A 21347-nucleotide genomic window follows, 5' to 3' on the forward strand; every position below is an offset into this window, starting at 1 on the left:
CGTCCACATTGACTTCCATTATAAGTCTGGACGGATCCGTTTGCCTCTGCACGGCCAGGCGGACACCCGAACGCTGCAAGCAGTGTTCAGGTGTCCGCCTGCTGAGCAGAGCGGAGGCTAAACTGTGCCAGACTGATGCATTCTGCGCGGATCCGCATCCACTCAGAATGCATTAGGGCCGGACGGATCCGTTCGGGGCCGCTTGTGAGAGCCTTCAAACGGAGCTCACAAGCAGAGCCCCGAACGCTAGTGTGAAAGTAGCCTTACACAGTATGTTTAGAGTTGGTATTCTCCTACAGATCTCCACATTAGAACATCACACTTATTTACAGGATCGCACTGATAAGCCACTACGAGGGAGGGCTCCCTTCTCAGGGTGATGGTCTGACTGAAAAGGTTAAGAAAGGCCAAACAGAGGACAAGTAAATTATATACACAGAAAACCATTCACCCATGTTTTAATTAACAAAAAACACACAGCACTTATTATGCAATAAACTCTCCCTTTAACCCCTTCAGGACCCTGCCATTTTTCACCTTAACCCTTTGGATACTGGAGGTTTTTAAGTTCATTTTTCTTCCCTATTTTTGAGCCATAACTTTTTTATTTTTCCGGTCACATAGCTGTATGAGGGCTTATTTTTTGCGGGACAAGTTGTACTTTCTAATGCCACCATTAATTATGGCACAAAATGTTGTGGGAAGTGGTAAACAAATTCCAAATTGGGTGGAATTGGAAAAAAAACACAATCCCTCCACTATTTTACGGGTTTTGTTTACAGCAAACTGACCCATGCCCTTCATTCTCTGGGTCAGTAAGATTACAACGATACCCCATATGTATAGGTTCTTTATGTCTAAAGTGTTATAAAAAAAATTATTACATTTCTCAAAGTTTAAATTTATTTTATCATTGTATTCTGACCCCCATAACTTTTTTATACTTATGTCTACTGAGCTGTTAAGGGGCTCATTTTTTGCAGAACAATCTGTACTTTTAATTGATACCATTTTGAGTATGCATGACTTTTTGATCACATATTACATTTTTTGGGGTAAGACGCAATGAAAAAATTGCAAATCGGCCATTTTGACCCTTTTTTCCATTAGGCAATATTGGAATTTTGTTTCCATTTTAATAGTATGAGCATTTTCAGTCGCCGTGATACCCATGATGTTTATATTTATAGTTATTTAGGAATTAATTTTTTTTATTATACAGAAAGGAGATTTAAACTTTTATAAATTTTTTATATATTGAACTTTTTTTTTGTTCATTAGGTGCCTCATATGAGCTTATTACACTTTTTTAAAAAAATTTTACATTTTGGTTTATCAGGAATTTATTATTAGCTTATTTTGCTCATTTCTTATCCTGGCCTGCCAACTGGTGGCCAAAATAAGAATTGCAGTTTGAATACTGTTAGCTTACTCCGTAAAGCTACCAGTATTCAGCGCAACTACCTATGCCCGGATTGGACACACGGCACATAGCAAGCACAAGCTTCTGGGTTTTTGCGCATTTAGGTGTCGTGATCTCACTGGATCACGGCATCTAAAGGATTTAATTACTGCGAACGGCATTATTGCCGGTCACTGTAATTAGCCGCAGGTCTCGGCTATATGAAACAGCAGAGATCTGCCGGCCATGACGGCCGCTGCACGTGCGAGCGGGCGTCATGTTTACACATCGCACCAGGGTTGAGGACCAGGCCATTTTTTGCAAATCTGACATGTCACTTTATGTGGTAATAACTTTAAAACGCTTTTACTTATCCAAGCCCTTCTGAGGTTGTTTTCTCGTCACATAATGTACTTCATGACAGTGGTAAAATGGAGTCAAAATATTTCATTTTTATTCATAAAAAAATACCAAATTGACCAAAAAATTTGAAAAATTCTCAATATGTATATTTCTCTGCTTTTAAAAACAGATAGTGATACCTCCTAAAATATAGTTATTACTTTACATTTCCCATATGTCTACTTCATGTTTGGATCACTTTTTAAATGACATTTTCTTTTTTTGGGATGTTAGAAGTTGATCTTAAAAATTGGGTTTTGGAAATTTTCTTAAAAATTTTAAAAAGGACCAGTTCAGGTCTGAAGTCACTTTGTGGGGCTTACATAATAGAAGCCACCCATAAATGGCCCCATTTTAGAAACTACACCACTCAAGGTATTAAAAACTGATTTTACTAACTTTCTTATTCCTTTAAGGTGTTCCACAAGAATTAAAGGAAAATGGAGATAAAATGTCAGAATCACTTTCTTGGCAGATTTTCCATTTTAATCCACTTTTTCAAGTAACCTAGCAAGGGTAACAGCAAAACAAAACTCAATATTTATTACCCTAATTCTGTAGTTTACAGAAACACCCCATATGTGGTTGTAAACTGCTGTACGGGCACACGGCAGGGTGCAGAAGGAAAGGAACGCCATATGGTTTTTGGAAGGCAGATTTCACAGGAACAATTTTAAGTTGCCATGTCACATTTAAAGACTTTTACTTACACCCCTAGAGTAGAAACTGCCCAAAAATGACCCCATTTTAGAAACAATGGAATAAGGTGGCAGTTTTGTTGGTACTATTTTAGGGTACATACGATTTTTTGGTTGCTCTATATTACACTTTGTTTTTCACAATGTTCATCTGACAGGTTAGATCATATCCTATTTTTTATAGTTGTTACAGATGCGACAATACCAAATATGACTACTTTGTTTGGTTGTTGGTTTGAAAAAATGTTTTATTGTCTCCATATTCTGAAAGTCAGTTTTTTAAAAAAATTTGGGTGACTGTCTTATGTAGGGGCTCATTTTTTTCAATATGAGGTGACTGGTACTATTTTAGGGCCGGCTGTTATGGACACGGCAATACCAAATATGTCTGGTTTCTTTTTTTTTTACAATTTTATAGGTTTTCTTTTGGGATTTTTATTTTTTTTTACTTGAAACTTTTTATTATGAAAAACACTTCACTTTTTATTTTTGTCCCACTCTGGGACTTCAACTTCTGGGGTTTGATCCCCCCTGCGATGCATTACAATACAACCTGTATTGTAATGCATTGGCTGTCAGCTTGTATAGTGACAGGCTGGATCTCACAGGCTTTTGTAGAGGCAAGCTCCGATGCCTATGGAAGGCATCAGGCTTGCCTTCTCTGCCATTGGGTCCCTGCCATTGCAGCGCGGGGACCTGATGGGGAAGCGGAGGGCACCCGTACCCTCGGCAATCCCTCTGTATGCCGCAGTCAGCTTTGACCGTGACATACAAGGGGTTAACACGCTGGGATACGACCCGTGCTGTGATGTCCAGCTGTGACGTCCACGTGTGGCAAGGGTCCTTAACCCCTTAAGGACACATGACGTACCGGTACGTCAAATCATTGAGCAGGCACCTCGGCTAAATGTGCGGGAGAGTCCCATGTCGGCGATCGCAACAAACCGCAGGTCAATTTAGACCTGCGGTTTGCTGCGCTTTCTGCAGTTTCTGATCAGAAACTTTAGTATTCCTAAAATATATATGTTTCACCCCCCCCCCTGCACCCCTGAATGATTTTATCCCGGTGGGAGGTGCAGGGGGGGCGTTGCGGTTGGTGCGGGCGGTGCGGCAGGCGGGATCGCGATCCCCCGCCCGCCTCCCCTTGAATAATCGTTGGTGGCTAGTGGGTATGCCAGGGTGTCAGCACACAGGGTGTCAGCACATTGCTGACACCCTGGTATAAACGGCTGACATCTGTGATGAGATGTCAGCCGTTTAACCCTTTCCATACCACGGTCCGTACGGACCGCTGTATAGAAAAGGTTAACAGCTCAGGGAGCTCCCTCCCTCTCCCATCGGGGGGCTGCTGTGCCTTTGCAGCCCCCCGATGGAGAGGGAGAGAGCCCCCAGACAGCCCCTCTCCTTACCCTTCCCCGTCTGCGCAGTTCTGGCGAATACTGAGCAGACGGGGAAGGTTCCCATGGCAACAGGGCGCCTTCTCAGGCATCCTGCTGTCCATGGTACAGTACAACACACTATATGGTGTACTGTATTATACAGACATCAGACCCACTGGATCTTCAAGAACCAAGTGGGTCTGGGTCAAGAAAAAAAATGTAAAAATCAAACACATTTATCACTGATAAAAAATAAAATTCCCTACACATGTTTGGTATCGCCGCGTCCGTAACGACCTGATCTATAAAACGGTCATGTTACTTTACCCGAACGGTGAACGCCATAAAAATAAAAAATAAACTATGATGAAAAAAGGTAATAAAAGTGATCAAAAAAGTCGCATGTACGCCAAAATTGTAACAATCAAACAGTCATCTCATCCCGCAAAAATCATACCCTACCCAAGATAATGGCTCTTAGACTATGGAAACACTAAAACATGATTTTTTGTTTCAAACATAAAATCATTGTGTAAAACTTACATAAATAAAAAAAAAAGTATACATATTAGGTATCGCCGCGTCCGTATCGACCAGCTCTATAAAAATATCACATAACCCAACCCCTCAGGTGACCACCGTAAAAAAATTAAAATAAAAACGGTGTAAAAGCCATTTTTTGTCATCTTACGTCACAAAAAGTGTAATAGCAAGCGATCAAAAAGTCATATGCACCCCAAAATAGTGCCAAACAGTCATCTCATCCCGCAAAAAATGAGACCCTACTTAAGATAATCGCCCAAAAACTGAAAAATCTATGGCTCTTAGACTATGGAGACAAACTTTTTTTTTTTTTAAAAATGAAATCATTGTGTAAAACTTACATTAAAAAAATTGTATACATATTAGGTATCGCCGTGTCCGTGACAACCTGCTCTATAAAATTACCACATGATCTAACCTGTCAGATGAATGTTGTAAATAAAAAAAAATAAAAAAAGTGCCAAAAAAGCTATTTCTTGTTACCTTGCCGCACAAAAAGTGTAATATAGAGCAACCAAAAATCATATGTACCCTAAACTAGTACCAACAAAACTGCCACCTTATCCCGTAGTTTCCAAAATGGGGTCACTTTTTTGGGAGTTTCTACTCTAGGGGTGCTTCAAATGGGACATGGGGTCAAAAAAAAACAAAACAAAAAAAAAAAAAAAAACAGTGCAACATCTGGCCCACAAAAACCATATGGCATTCCTTTCCTTCTGCGCAATGCCGTCTGACCATACAGCATTTTTGTTTGGCTGTTAACCCTTGCTTTGTAACTGGAAAAAAAAAAAATATTAAAATGGAAAATCTGCCAAAAAAGTGAAATTTTGAAATTGTATCTATTTTCCATTAAAAATTGTGCAACGCCTAAAGGGTTAACAGTTTGTAAAATCAGTTTTGAATACCTTGAGGGGTGTAGTTTCTTAGATGGGGTCACTTTTATGGAGTTTCGACTCTAGGGGTGCATCAGGGGGGCTTCAAATGGGACATGGTGTAAATAAAAATCAGTCCAGCAAAATCTGCCTTCCAAAAACCAAATGGCGCACCTTTCACTCTACGCCCCGCTGTGTGGCCGTACAGTAGTTTACGGCCACATATGGGGTGTTTCTGTAAACGGCAGAGTCGGGGCAATAAAGATAGTCTTGTTTGGCTGTTAACCCTTGCTTTGTTAGTGGAAAAAATGGGTTAAAATGGAAAATTAGGCAAAAAAAATTAATTCTCAAATTTCATCCCCATTTGCCAATAACTCTTGTGCAACACCTAAAGGGTTAACGAAGTTTGTAAAATCAGTTTTGAATACCTTGAGGGGTGTAGTTTATAGAATGGGTGGTTTCTATTATGTAAACCTCGCAAAGTGACTTCAGAGCTGTACTGGTCCCTAAAAATTGGGTTTTTGTAAATTTCAGAAAAATTTCAAGATTTGCTTCTAAACTTCTAAGCCTTGTAACATCCCCAAAAAAATTCAAACATGAAGTAGACATATGGGGAATGTAAAGTCATCACAATTTTTGGGGGTATTACTATGTATTACAGAAGTAGAGAAACTGAAACTTTGAAATTTGCCAATTTTTCTAAATTTTGGGTAAATTAGGTATTTTTTTTATGCAACAAAAAAAATTTTGCACTTCATTTTACCAGTGTCATGAAGTACAATATGTGACGAAAAAACAATCTCAGAATGGCCGGGGTAAGTCAAAGCGTTTTAAAGTTATCACAACTTAAAGTGACACTGGTCAGATTTTTAAAAAAAAATGGCCTTTTCCTTAAGGTGAAATAAGGCTGTGTCCTTAAGGGGTTAAATACAATGCACAGCTTTTGTATATATAACCGGATGAATACCCTGGTACCAGGACAAAACGCTTTTGGGGTCATTTGCTGAAGACAAGTGCTTCACACGCCAGTCTTCTTAAAAGCCCTGCTTGGAGGAAGATCCAACCAATTTATTAGGAGTCGCATGCATCTTAATAAACATAGAATGTGTCGGCAGATGAGAACCATTTGGCCCATCTAGTCTGCCCAATATACTGAGTACTATGGATAGCCCCTGGCCCTATCTTATATGAAGGATGGCCTTATGCCTATCCCATGCATACTTAAACTCCTCCACTGTATTTGCAGCTACCACTTCTGCAGGAAGGCTATTCCATACATCCACTACTCTCAGTAAAGAAATACTTCCTGATATTACTTTTAAACCTTTGCCCCTCTAATTTAAAACTATGTCCTCTTGTAGCAGTTTTTCTTCTTTTAAATATTCTCTAATATTCTCTCCTCTTTTACCTTGTTGATTCCCTTTATGTATTTAAAAGTTTCTATCATATCCCCTCTGTCTCGTCTCTCTTCCCTGCTGTACATGTTAAGGTCCTTTAATCTTTCCTGGTAAGTTTTATCCTGCAATCCATGTACCAGTTTAGTAGCTCTTCTCTGAACTGTCTCCAAAGTATCAATATCCTTCTGGAGATATGGTCTCCAGTACTGCGCACAATACTCCAAATGAGGTCTCACTAGTGCTCTGTAGAGCGGCATGAGCACCTCCCGCTTTCTACTGGTAATTCCTCTCCCTATACACCCAAGCAGCATCTGCTAGCATTTCCTGCTGCTCTATGACATTGTCTGCCTACCTTTAAGTCTTCTGAAATAATGACCCATAAATCCCTTTCCTCAGATACTGAGGTTAGGACTGTATCACTGATTTTATATTCTGCTCTTGGGTTTTTACGCCCCAGGTGCATTATCTTGCACTTATCAACATTAAATTTTAGTTGCCAGATTCTTGACCATTCCTCTAGTTTTCCTAAATCCTTTTCCATTTGGTGTATCCCTCCAGGAACATCAACCCTTTTACAAATCTTTGTGTCATCAGCAAAAAGACACACCTTACCATCGAGGCCTTCTGCAATTTCGCTGATAAAGATATTAAACAATATGGGTCCCAGAACAGATCCCTGAAGTACCCCACTGGTAACAAGACCATGGTCTGAATATACTCCATTGACTACAACCCTCTGTTGTCAGTCCCTCAACCACTGCCTGTGATAATTTGTCAGTTTGTAAATGTGGGAGGCTGTGGTGGCCCTTCTGGTAAGCTTTACCCACTTTTCTTTTGTAAAAAGTGGCGAGCAGCTTAAGACATGAAAAGTTGCAACAGGTTTTTCCAAATTTTCCACCTTATGCCAAAACTCGAAAAAAAAAATTCCCTCTTTTTGACCTCTTGTGCTTTCCAATAAAGGTATTTTGAAAATTTCACTCCAGTACTTATCACATTCCTGTGTGAGCATTTCTGTTTTTGTGGGGGTTTTGTATTAATGTGATTTTGTCAACAAGTAGTATCCTACATTCAACCATTTCAAATTAGGAAGTGCTGGTCTCCGGTTTTTTGTTCACTCAATTCAGGTAATTCATTTGCTCTGTGCAGTGGCTGCATCTTCCCATCAGGATAAACTAAGGGGCTGAGAAATACTGAAATGGTGTGCAGCGTGCAGGTGAATGAACAGAATACAGCACCATTTTGAATTCTAGATTAAGACACTTGACTGCCACACGTTCTTGGGTGGATTATAAATGATTTTTAGATGTTCTGATCAACAACAAAGATTTGTTGTAAGAGCGTACCTGGTTATGTAGTGGAGGCATGCTCAACCTGCGGCTCTCCAGCTGTTGCAAAACTACAACTCCCAGCATGCCTGAACAGCAGGGCATGGTGGGAGTTGTAGTTTTACAACAGCTGGAGGGCCGCAGGTTGAGCATCCCTGATTTAGTGTATTTAATACTGTGGAGAAGACTGGCACAGGATCTTTTACCAGCAGGGTATAGCTTATAATGCACCATTAATTTTTATTATAAACTTCCCATGACAGAAGCCTGGAGGAAATACTGCTAACAAAGGGGACTTCTGTTTAATTACTGTATTTTTCACTTTATAAGACGCACTCCCCCCCCCCCCCCAAAAGGGGGGAAAATGGCTGTGTGTCTTAAGAAGCGGATAATTCTCTGGCCGCTATGCTGCACAGCGCGGCCAGCGAAGTATCAGTGTGGAGGGAGGAGGCAGGGACACTCATGGCCCCAGCTCCCTCTGTCATGCGCCGCCTGCCCCAGCTCCCTCTGTCATGCGCCGCCTGCCCCAGCTCCCTCTGTCATGCGCCGCCTGCCCCAGCTCCCTCTGTCATGCGCCGCCTGCCCCAGCTCCCTCTGTCATGCGCCGCCTGCCTGTTCATTCATAAAGGGAGATAAGCAGACAGGCGGCGCATGACCGAGGGAGCTGCCGGTCTGCGCCGTCTTAATGCTATACTTACGGTACTACAGTAAGTACCGAACAGTGCGTATACATTTAGATATAGACCGCCATGAGTGTCTCTGCCTCCTCCCTCCACACTGATGCATCTGATGGGGATCTGTAGATGACACTTATGGGGATCTGTGGATGACATAAGTGTCATCCACAGATCTCCCCCCCCCATAACAGTGAGTCATCCACAGATCCCCCCCCCATAACAGTGAGTCATCCACAGATCCCCCCCCCCATAACAGTGCATCATCCACAGATCCCCGCATAACAGTGCGTCATCCACAGATCCCCGCATAACAGTGCGTCATCCACAGATCCCCGCATAACAGTGCGTCATCCACAGATCCCCGCATAACGGTGCGTCATCCACAGATCCCTGCATAACGGTGCGTCATCCACAGATCCCTGCATAACAGTGCGTCATCCACAGACCACCATTAGTTCAAAACCTACCAAAAGCACACCTTTTGGTTCAAAATATTTTTTTTCTTATCATCAGGTGCGTCTTATAAAGCGAAAAATACGGTACTCCTGGATACTTTACAACAGATAGACAGGTCAGATTAGGAAAAGGTCACAGTAGAGGCATGTACCTGTTATAATGGTTTGGAAACTCAGGCAGAGCACAATTAATTGATGCAACATTTCATCCCATCTTTGCCACTCTGGACCCTGTAAAATTAAGTTGATGTAAAGACAGTAAAATAATTTAATAGAAAACTCAAAGCCAAACAATTCATTTTAATTCGAATTCATAGGATCATAGGGTAGACATCTTATTCTTATGCTTTCTTTATAGAATTATGGGGTAGACATCTTGTCTGAGTTGGCCTAACAAACACGCCAAAAAAATAAAAAATAAAAAGTTATGGTTGTTAGTGGGGCAGAGTCTCACACTGAACTTTGCAGAGTCCCATGTAGAGGCAGCAAGTAGAGAATTTATCCTACTGCAGATGGGATGGAGCTTCACGCAGCTGTTAGCCATGCTTGGTTTCTTCCTATCTGCTCTTACAGGCACAAGAGAGGGGACAGCAGTGTTAAGCTCCATCTCATAGGATACACGGGAGATTCTGCACAAAGATGGTATATAAAAACATTAGGCACAAGTCTAGGGAGTTTTATAACTACAGCTAATCATTGTATGAACTGCCTAGGTTACTGTTCTCCTGGTTTCTTCGATGGGGTAGAAATGAGCTCTTCATCAGCTTTCAATGCATGGGGTCAGAGATACCAGGATGCAAACCTGTAGCTCACAGGAAGTCAGCCAACACAAGGGGGACTGACATTCTGTCTATACAGAAGAGCATGCTCTGGCCTGGTAGTCAGACTGACAGACTACTGTTCTGTATGTATGCATGCAACTAAGTTTGGGCAAACAAATTACACTGCTAGATATATGGAGAGTTAGCACTGTGTGCAAAAAAAAATAAAAAAATAGTCTTACCGGTAATTCAGTTTCCTTGAATCCACCATGACTGCCACAATGAGAGATGACCCTTGACCTCTGTAGGGGCAGGAACACACCGTTTAAATCTACCCCCCACCCCTCACCCCCTTAGTGTTTAACAAATTACCAAGGTAGGTGAACTGTAATAGGAGTTCTTAGGATATTTCTTCATACCCTTCATATATAAAACTAGGGTATGAAAAATATCCTAAGAACTCCTATTACAGTTCACCTACCTTGGTAATTTGTTAAACACTAAGGGGGTGAGGGGTGGGGGGTAGATTTAAACGGTGTGTTCCTGCCCCTACAGAGGTCAAGGGTCATCTCTCATTGTGGCTTTCATGGTGGATTCAAGGAAACTGAATTACCGGTAAGACTAATTACGGTTTTTCCATTTCATCCACCATGACGGCCACAATGAGAACTAACATATTAATTAGGGTGGGATACCGCCTGCAGAACTTTGACCAAACTGTAATTCTGCAGAATCGGGTGCAAAAAGGTATTAAGGCTGGACCAAGTTGCGGCTTTGCAAATTTAATCTAGTGAAACGCCTCCTTTCTCAGCCTAAGAGGAAGCACTGGCTCTAGTAGAATGCGTCTTAATATTCTCTGGGCATGCTTTCTTTTGAAGGGAATAGCAGAATACAATAGTGGATCTGATTTACCTGGCTATGGAGAATTTAGAAAGCTTCTTTCCTTTATTTTTTCCTCAAAACTGGCTCAATAGGTAATCATCCTTCCTAAATTCTTTGCAGGCATCTAAGTACTGCAAGACGTTAGGTCCTGCATCTACCCTATACGTCTTGCGGAAGTGATGGCTATTAAAAAGGCTGTCTTGAAAGAAAGGTGTTTAATCGAAATTTCAGATAAGGGAACAAAAGGGTGGTATTGTTAGTCACTCTAGTACTAGGTTTAGGTCCCACTGAGGAACTCTAGACCTCAACGTTGGTCTTAACCTAACATGGCAGGTCTTATGAATCTCCTTATCCACCTATGTTCCCCCAAACAAGTGTCGTAAAAAAGTGCTTAAAGCTGTTATCTGTACCCTAAGGGTACTAGGTCTTAAACCTAGCTCAAATCCACTCTAAGAAATCTAAGATCTTGTTTATTGGAGAAGAGGTATCTGGATGTTACTCTCCCAGCCAACTACAAAATCTCCTCCAGACTTTAAGATATATGGCCGATGTTACTCATTTCCTGCTGGCTTTCAGGGTAAGAATTACTTTTTCTGATAGACCCTTCTTCCTGAGTGTCTCGCCTTCAGGATCCAAACAGCTAATCTGAATATTTAAGGGTCTGGATGTTGTATGGGACCCTGAATCAGCATGTCTTTCTGTAACGGGATCTCCCAAGGTTCCTCCAACGCTAATTGTTTTAGAGTGGAGAACCAACTTTTTTGCCAAAAGTGGGGTCACCAAGATTACGGTTTCCTCCTTTTTTATCTTCTGTATGACCCGAGGAATCGGAGGGAACGCATAGACTAGAGAGTCCAATCCCAACTTATTGATAGGGCATCTACTGCCCATGGTCTGTCTCTTGGATTTAGTGAACAAAATACACTGCTCAAAAAAAATAAAGGGAACACAAAAATAACACATCCTAGATCTGAATTAATTAAATATTCTTCTGAAATATTTTGTTCTTTACATAGTTGAATGTGCTGACAACAAAAATAAAAAAATGGAAATCAAATTTTTCAACCCATGGAGGTCTGGATTTGGAGTCACACTCAAAATTAAAGTGGAAAAACACACTACAGGCTGATCCAACTTTGATGTAATGTCCTTAAAACAAGTCAAAATGAGGCTCAGTAGTGTGTGTGGCCTCCACGTGCCTGTATGACCTCCCTACAACGCCTGTGCATGCTCCTGATGAGGTGGTAGACGTCTCCTGAGGGATCTCCTCCCAGACCTGGACTAAAGCATCTGCCAACTCCTGGACAGTCTGTGGTGCAACATGACGTTGGTGGATAGAGCGAGACATGATGTCCCAGATGTGCTCAATTGGATTCAGGTCTGGGGAACGGGCGGGCCAGTCCATAGCATCAATGCCTTTGTCTTGCAGGAACTGCTGACACACTCCAGCCACATGAGGTCTAGCATGGTCTTGCATTAGGAGGAACCCAGGGCCAACCACACAAGCATATGGTCTCACAAGGGGTCTGAGGATCTCATCTCGGTACCTAATGGCAGTCAGGCTACCTCTGGCGAGCACATGGAGGGCTGTGCGGCCCTCCAAAGAAATGCCACCCCACACCATTACTGACCCAATGCCAAACCGGTCATGCTGGAGGATGTTGCAGGCAGCAGAACGTTCTCCACGGCGTCTCAAGACTGTCACATGTGCTCAGTGTAAACCTGCTTTCATCTGTGAAGAGCACAGGGCGCCAGTGGCGAATTTGCCAATCTTGGTGTTCTTTGGCAAATGCCAAACGTCCTGCACAGTGTTGGGCTGTAAGCACAACCCCCACCTGTGGAAGTCGGGCCCTCATATCACCCTCATGGAGTCTGTTTCTGACCGTTTGAGCAGACACATGCACATTTGTGGCCTGTTGGAGGTCATTTTGCAGGGCTCTGGCAGTGCTCCTCCTGTTCCTCCTTGCACAAAGGCGGAGGTAGCGGTCCTGCTGCTGGGTTGTTGCCCTCCAACGGCCTCCTCCACGTCTCCTGATGTACTGGCCTGTCTCCTGGTAGCGCCTCCATGCTCTGGACACTACGCTGACAGACACAGCAAACCTTCTTGCCACAGCTCGCATTGATGTGCCATCCTGGATAAGCTGCACTACCTGAGCCACTTGTGTGGGTTGTAGACTCCGTCTCATGCTACCACTAGAGTGAAAGCACCGCCAGCATTCAAAAGTGACCAAAACATCAGCCAGGAAGCATAGGAACTGAGAAGTGGTCTGTGGTCACCACCTGCAGAACCACTTTATTGGGGGTGTCTTGCTGATTGCCTATAATTTCCGCCTGTTGTCTATCCCATTTGCACAACAGCATGTGAAATTGATTGTCGCTCAGTGTTGCTTCCCAAGTGGACAGTTTGATTTCACAGAAGTGTGATTGACTTGGAGTTACATTGTGTTGTTTAAGTGTTCCCTTTATTTTTTTGAGCAGTGTAGATCCACCTGAGCATTTTATCTTGATGAGAATAGATCCATTTCTGGCCGACCCCACCTGGATGTTACTTTTTGGAAGATATCCCGGTTTAGGGACCATTCTCCCCCGTCTATCCTTCTCCGGCTTAGAAATTCTGCCTCTATATTGTCAGAACCCTTTAAGTGGACTGCTGTTAATGAAATAATATTTTCTTCTGCCCAGGAGAAAATTTCCCTTGCCACTTCCCCCAACAGGTTGGATCTTGTTCCTCCTTGGTGTTTCAGGTACGCTACTGTCGGGACGTTGTCAGAGAGGATTTTCAGGTGGCGGCCTTTTAATAAGATTCTCCCCTTCCAAGAGAGTCCTGAGAAATGCATATAGTTCTCTGTAGTTTGAGGAGCTTCTTATACTGCTGGACCAAATTCCCTGAAGAAACTGCCCCCCTATTTTGTGCCCCAGCCACTGGCGTCGGTTAGGATCTGTACCTCTGGACGTCTAAACCAGTCTGTACCCCAAAGAAGATTTTTCTTACTTCCACCAGTTGAGATCTGTCTTTACTCTTAGTGGTATCTGGATCTTTTTGTCTAGAGTTGATTGCTTCCCATTCTATTCCTTTAGAATCCAGGTTTGTGTCACTTTTGTGCGAGACAGACTCCAAAGAACCGAGATCAAACCGGAAGTTAGATTTCGTAATAGACTCATAGCCTCCCTGATGAAACATCTGAGCCTTCTGAAAGTGTGATATCTTCTCTTGGAGGGCTTCTGCATTGTCCCGAGGAAGATATGTCCTCAGATCTGGAATCTAACTAAGCCTAGGAATCTTATCCTTGTAGATTGAGTAAGAGTAGATTTTCTTAGATTTACAATCCATCCTATATCTGAAAGTGTATCTAAAACCTTTTGGGTGGTCCACAAACTTTCTTCTTTTGAGCTGCCAATTATTAAGAAGTCGTCTAAAAAGGGGATAACTATTCCTTTTTTTGCGTGGGGATGCAACCATCTCTACTACTAACTTTGTGAATATTCTTGGTGCCGATGAGATGCCGAATGGGAGGGCTACATACTGGAAGTGATGAAGGATTCCTTTTTGATCTTTTACCGCAAATCTTTCTGGGATACCTGGGATACCTGGTGGATTGGAACGTGGTAATAGGAGTCCTTCAAATCTATTGATGTCATAGACGCCCCCTCTTGGATTAACAGTATTGTTGATACAATTGACTCCATCTTGAATCTTCTGTATGTAATTAATCTGTTTAAAGGTTTCAGATTTATTATAGTACGGAAGGTGTTGTCAGGCTTTACTAGAAAAAGGTTTGAGTAAAAACCTCCCCTTCTCTGAATCTGGAACCTTCTGGACTACACCTGACCTGAATAATTTCTGAACCCCTTGCCAGATTTGTGTTATAACTCCCCTGTTTTGGGACATGATCACAAATCTTTCGGGAGGCATTGAAGAGAATTACATCTTGTAGGCTTGAGCAATGATGTCTAATGCCCAGGGATTGGATGTGATCTGGCTCCACTGAACAAGAAAACTCTGCTTGTTCCCTTGTCTATTATGGGGATTAAGAATAAATCCTCTGCCTCTACCCCCTTTGGGATAGCTCCACTGGCCTGATTTCCACTATATGATATAGGATGAGATTGAAACTGAGAAAAGGGCTTCTTTGTTTCTTTTTCCTCTGGGAATTCCTTTTTCTTATCGGCTGCTTTTTCTAGTATCTTATTCAATGTAGGTCCAAACAAATTCATCTGAAAAGGGGATGGAGCATAGTTTAGCTTTTAATGCCTTATCTCCCGACCAAGCCTTCATCCATAAGGCTCTGCGTGCTGCGTTAGAGAGGGCAGCATCCTTAGCAGAAAATCTTATCGACTCGGCAGAGGCATCTGCCAGAAAAGCAGTTGCTGATCTGAGTAATGGTATAGAATTTATAATATCTTCTCTAGGAGTCTTATTTCTTAGATGACCCTCCAGCTCCGCTAACCAGATGTACATAGCTCTAGCAACAGAAGTTGCTGCTATGTTAGTCTTTACTCCAAACATAGCGGATTCCGAAGATCTTTTTAGTAAGCCATCAGCTTTGTGATCCATAGGATCCCCTAGCTGGGAGGAGTCTTCAAAGGGTAATGCTGTTCTTTTCACTACTTTGGCTACTTGTATATCTACTTTTGGAATATCAAAGACCTTACATTCTGACTGATCAAAACATAGTCTATTTCTGAATTCTTTAGAGACACCCAGTCTCTTTTCCAGATCTAGCCACTCCTCCATAATCCTTTCTCCAATATTCTCATTTATAGGGAATACACTGGATCTTTTTGAGCAAACACCCCCAAACATCTCATCCTGCACAGTGCGAGTTGGAGTGTCCTCGATACCCATTGTGGATCTTACAGCTTTCAACAGATATTCCATATCCTCAGAAGAGAAAAAATATTTATCGTCTTCTCCGATCTCTCCATCTGAGAGGAGACCTGCTACCTCTAGACAGATTTTAGAGGAGGAACTATCATCAATGTCCTCTTGGTCACAGGAGGATTGGACGGAAAGCCTTGGCTTTTTAGCCTGGGGATTAGGAGTGCTGGGAGTAGACCGAGGCCAAGGAAGATTTAGTTTCTTCATGAATGAAAGACTTAGTCTCAGAAAAAACATTTGGTTGTTCTTCTTTCAGACATGCAGGATCTGAATAATTTTTTCTTATATAGTTTTCAAGTAGTCTTTTAAAACAGGCATTGTACTTTAGAGGCTTTACTTTAGATCTAGAGTCTCTTGTGCCATGAAGACAAAAGAGGACAACCAAATATCAGACAGCTTCTCCACTTACATTATATATTTATATATGCAGAGAGAGAGATTCTGTATGAGCGCCCTGTTTTTTAAATCTCCTGGCGTCTTACGTCATCCAGCAGCGCCCTTGGGATAGAGAAGCCTCGGCGCGCTCAATGCGCCACACGATCCTCTGCCAATGCTGAGCATGTCATGCGCCGCATGGTCCCCACATAACCAAGCGCTCAGTGCGCCGCACCATCCCCCAATTCATAAAATCCAGAAGACACCGCACTTCACGCGCACGTCCCGTTCTGACACCAGGCTGCCGCTGACTGCTTCCGTGCTGAGGAAGGAAGACTGCCCGCTATGGGAAGGACCACAGGCCCCAGCTTGAGCTAGGACGAGGGTCCTTGTTGCCCCCGCTGTCCAGCCTTAGCCCCTGCCATGGGAGATACCGGTAACTTTCCTTATTCTTCACCTCCCCTCAGGGAGGACTCTCCATGCGTTAACCCCCGTAGGGGCAGGAAAACACTGACTAGAGAGAATGGCACCCAATTTATATAAAGGCGCACAACTCAGTTCTGATGCCTTTCGAATTGTCTGGCTGTCTGGAATTTTTTATGCCCACTGTGAGAAGAGGTACATTTGTGCCAATAATTAGCACCTTTAAGATCAATTGTCTGACTGTGGGGAATTGAGCTCTACAGAACAGGAAGTGTCAGCATATTGTGCAGTTCAGTGTGAAAACTTCACATTTTCTGAGTTGTGGATAATGGGATGGAAAAAGTTTAATGTAGTTTAATTTACAGATACATTCTAGGACTACAATATATTTAGTTACCAGATTCAGACAGTTGCCGCTTACCTGATTCTTCAGTTGCGGTGTAGAATTGCTGATGAAGTGAATTATTTTACCAAAACAGAGCGGGAGCTCTGGCAGCGATTTACAGCTGTGGTTGAATATTACCTCCAGTATCTTTGCTCGAAGTAAAATATTTTCTGTACTGCTAAAAAACATCTCTCTGAAGAAAAAAAAAAAAAAAATTAAAGAAATTTCAAGCAGCCATAATGTTACAGTTCTTGGCACAACAATGAACATGCCCCTGTTAAAATGGTTTTACTAAGCTGGATAAAAATTTATAAATGGTGCATGTATGGAAATCTTGCACCAAGTGCCTTGGCCGCTAGCACACATTCTACCTCTAAGGACATCCTGCTAGACACAACCAAATACATAGTGTTCTTTTTCTGTATCTTGTGATCTTTTGATGATTTTGGCAACACATGTAAAACGAGTATTCTCAGAGGAGGGGAAATAAATAAATGTTAAGCTCCAATCAACTTCCTATTATTGATCTGCTGGTTATAGCAACTCATCTTCCCATGTGGAAAGACTTGTGTACAGTACATGGCTGTTGTGTGTAAAACTATATTCTAGCATCCTCAATTTCACTGTAAAACTAGAACAATCTACATGTAGTTTAGGTTTCCCATGCTTCTAGATGGTGACAAATGAATTAAAACCTAAATACCTTTGCGGTCTTGTTTTCAGGATGCTCATGTAGGAAAATATGTAATCTGCTATCCTGATCGAGTTCATTGTAGGAGAGTGATCCACTTCAACTGCTATGGAGAGCATACGCTGTAAAAGAAAAATTACCCTGGGCCACAGGAACCATAAATCAATATTTTTTTCCCCATAATCAGAAATTGGAATACGCAAAAAAAAGAAAAAATTACCTTTGTAGGTTACACTGAGAGATGGAATCCTGACCAGTTTCAGGTATCTGTTTCACAGCATCTATTAGCCAGTCAATGACTTGTCTGCAACATATAAGACATTGTTTAGTGACAAAAAAAAAAAAGAATCCTACAGTGATCCCCCACTGACCGAAGTGACAGAGGCCTCTACTTGGTGTCATGCTGAAGCTCTGTGTGGAGGAATATGGAGGACTATATGGCAATAGACTTGCCATCTACAGGCAAGAGCAGAAGAAATCCTTTTGGTGGTGCTGCCAGTGATGAAAGATTAAGCAGATCAATCCATTTTTAGGGGTTTGGCTGACTTCAATTAGGTGTTTTTTTCCCCCATCAATATACCTGTATGAGGGCTTATTTTTTGCAGGACAAGTTAGTTTTTAATGCATCATTTTGGGTACATATGATCATCGATTACCACCAGCTGTCTAGCTTAACCCCTTCGCTACCAGCGCAAACAGCACCCGCTCGCGCGTTTAAAAAAAATTCGGAACAAATTATTTTGTAGGCTCAAATAAGCGCTTCAAAGTAAAAGAAAAAAAGGAAAGTTAAAACTTGCATATAAAAAATTTAAAAAGTTTTAAATCGCCACCCTTTCCGTAGAATCTAAAAAACAATCATGGGTATCACTGCGACCGAAAACACCCGTACTATTAAAATATAAAAATATTTTTCCAATACAGCAAATGGCATAAAGGGAAAGAGGGGGGAAAAAAATGGCCAATTTGCTTTTTTAATTGCTTCTCTTACCCCAAAACAAAAAGGTCAAAATGTGATCGAAAAGTCAAAAAGGTATCAATAAAAACTACAGATTGTGCCACAAAAAATAAGCCCCCACACAGCTCAGAAAATATAACTATAAATAAGTTATGGCGGGTGGGCGGCAGAATATGGGGATTGAAAAAAATAAATAAAAATTCAAGTTTCATTTTACACTATTTAGACATAAAAACCTATACATATGCGGTATTGTTGTAATCGTACTGACCCAGAGAATGAAGGGCACAAGTCAGTTTTTGCAGGGCACTGCACTGATTGGGCATGCACAGCTCCTGCCTGATCATCATGACGTACTAGTACAGGGATGGCCAACCTGCGGCTCTCCAGCTGTTGCAAAACTACAACTCCCAGCATGCCCAGACAGCCTACAGCAGGGCATGCTGGGAATTGTAGTTTTGCAACAGCTGGAGAGCCGCAGGTTGGCCAGCCCTGCACTAGTATGTCAATTTGCGTGAAGTGACTTCCCACTGTGACGTACTAGTATGTCATGTATCGCCAAGAGGTTAAAAGGGCGGTCTCAGTGCTAGAGCTGCACCTCACATGATTCCACTAAAATGTAGGATCGTTAGAATTTTTGTTGATTACCAATTTTGAGCTGGGCACTATACATCTTACATCGTTTACATGCCCAGTCATATGAGGTGGTTAATGAGTCAGGAAGGACACCTACTTGACATTACAGAAACTCTTGTCACAAGACAGCATTGATTTACACAGAGATTTATGTAAAGTTCGCCGCTGTAAGCAGAGGTGGAAGTCATCATCTAAGGTCTGTACCACATATTGGAGGAATAGGAGACCTGTCTGGAATTAGGAGATAAATATGTTAACCCTTTGCCTCCAAAGCCTTCAGTCAGGATACAGGTAAAACACATTCAGCTTTACATACATCTAGCCGTCTGAGCCTGAAGGAAGAAAGTACAACAAAAGACTGGAGAGTCTCGCCTATGCAGAAATTTCTTTTTTATTTTTTGCCCCATACAACACATTTTTTACACCCAAAAGTGGGGGAAAAAATGCCCCTGCGTCTTATGAGACGAATACTAATGAGCGCTTCCATTAAGAAAGTGCTTTTCAGTACCGGAGGACCAGGAAGCGGTGAAGGCTCTGTACTCACTGCTTCCTGGTCCTTGGTTGTCGGCTGTGTAGTGGCTGCGCACAGCGTGAGGGTGCTCCGAGTCCTCACGCCAACAGAGGAGGAGGAAGAAGAGCACTGGAGCAGGAGAGGTTTTTTTATTTGATAAAACTGAAGCAATATGGGGCTGTTTTGAGACTGCTTGGGGCTCTTAGCTGAGGTCTGATTAACATTGAGGGTATGATTGGTGGTCTGACCTGAGGTCTAATTAAAAAAACTCTCATGTTGTCCTCTAGGTGCATCATTCTTATGGGCCGATGCGTCTTATAGGGCAAAAAATATGGTATATCCTTCCTCACCCCACACAACACTGATTATTACACATCAGTGTTAAATTAATCAGGACTCTGAGATACATGTATAGCACCTTTCTAAATGCGGCCTTAAAGGGGTTGTTAGTTGTTTTTTTTTCTTTGTTACTAACTAGGCAAATGTAAGGGCTTTACCATGCACTTACTGCATCTGCAGTTGCTGCTTTCTCAGATTTCACTGAGGGTCACATGACCCGTGATGTCAGTTTCATGCACAAGCCTGAGGAGCAGATATGAGTCTGTACAGGAGATGTCACTGTGCTGGCCATGCCCCCCTGCACTGGCCAAGCTGCTGTCTGCCCTGTGTCTCCCTCTCCCTGGATTCTTCAGGAAACTTTAACCCCTTCTGCAGCACACACTCAGGGCTGGAGGCTTTGCTGAGAAGCTGCAGGCAATGAAGAGAGGATCTTCCCTCCTCATCCTGCAGACACAGATGACAGACTAGAGGAGTTCTGCAGAGCATTGCACAAGAACAGGTAGGGAGAAAATCCTGTGTGTATCAGCAGTGTCATTGTACAGCTGGGACTCTTAGTCCTACACATACAACATGCTGCTGAGTCTCCCAGCAGGCTAACATGTCACTCAGGGCAGCATATGTATTCACTCCCTTTGCAGTGCAGGGGGAGGGGCACATATTCAGGAGTAAAAGCTCAGACATGGTTATTGCAGGTAAACAAAAAGGCAAGAAGAGAACCAAGCAAATTAGGAAATCGAATTTTGTTTGCCTAAAACTTGCTTAGCTTACAGATTTACAGTGCTATACATTTTTTTCATAACTTGGACAACCCCTTTAAGAGTCTTTCCACAGAACCTTGACAAGTATGGGAATGATACCACCACCCAGAAAGGTCCATAACCATAACCTGCTTCTATTCTGCTCTACTAAAATTATATGTAACAGCAGTAGTTACTCTGCTTACATTATCATCACCTTTAAAAATGCTTTTGCAAATTTTTACAAGAAAAAAAAATAAAATGCCCCATCACTTTTTTATTTTTTTTACCATACCTGTCCTGACATCACTTCTGACAGCAGATTCCAATCCCAAGCCACAGACTCAGAAGTAGCTGGATGTAGTCTAAAGGGACAAGGAGGTCACATGGTTAAATAGAGGTACCAGTTCGTTAACTCTTCTACAGCCTGCTGTGCTGACTGATTCTCTGTAACTCCTGGCTCCACACGGGAGTGCGCACTGGCTCTCCCTCCTCTACCCCCCCCCCCCCCCTTTTTTCAGGATGGCAGAGCAGTGCAGACTGTCAGCTGTAACATGCAGCTGACAGTCTGCAGATATAACCCCTTCTATGCCGTAGTCCTTAGGGACCTCAGTATGGCGCAG

The 21347-nt window shown here is 42.4% G+C and overlaps 1 protein-coding gene across 1 annotated transcript in view; it reads right to left on the minus strand.

Annotated features, from left to right (window-relative positions):
* Positions 1-21347, minus strand: part of SIMC1 (SUMO interacting motifs containing 1) — a 70091-nt gene that overhangs the window by 12782 nt on the left and 35962 nt on the right. The window contains exons 4-9 of the mRNA XM_040405610.1: positions 21020-21089; positions 19235-19368; positions 17767-17850; positions 17559-17687; positions 16892-17048; positions 9303-9381 (exon numbers count right to left, since the gene is read on the minus strand). Coding sequence (XP_040261544.1) covers positions 9303-9381; positions 16892-17048; positions 17559-17687; positions 17767-17850; positions 19235-19368; positions 21020-21089 — 653 coding nt within the window. The remainder of the gene's footprint in view (positions 1-9302; positions 9382-16891; positions 17049-17558; positions 17688-17766; positions 17851-19234; positions 19369-21019; positions 21090-21347) is intronic.

The sequence above is a fragment of the Bufo bufo genome, chromosome 1, assembly GCF_905171765.1.
Source record: "Bufo bufo chromosome 1, aBufBuf1.1, whole genome shotgun sequence".
In the NCBI taxonomy this organism is placed as follows: Eukaryota; Metazoa; Chordata; class Amphibia; order Anura; family Bufonidae; genus Bufo; species Bufo bufo.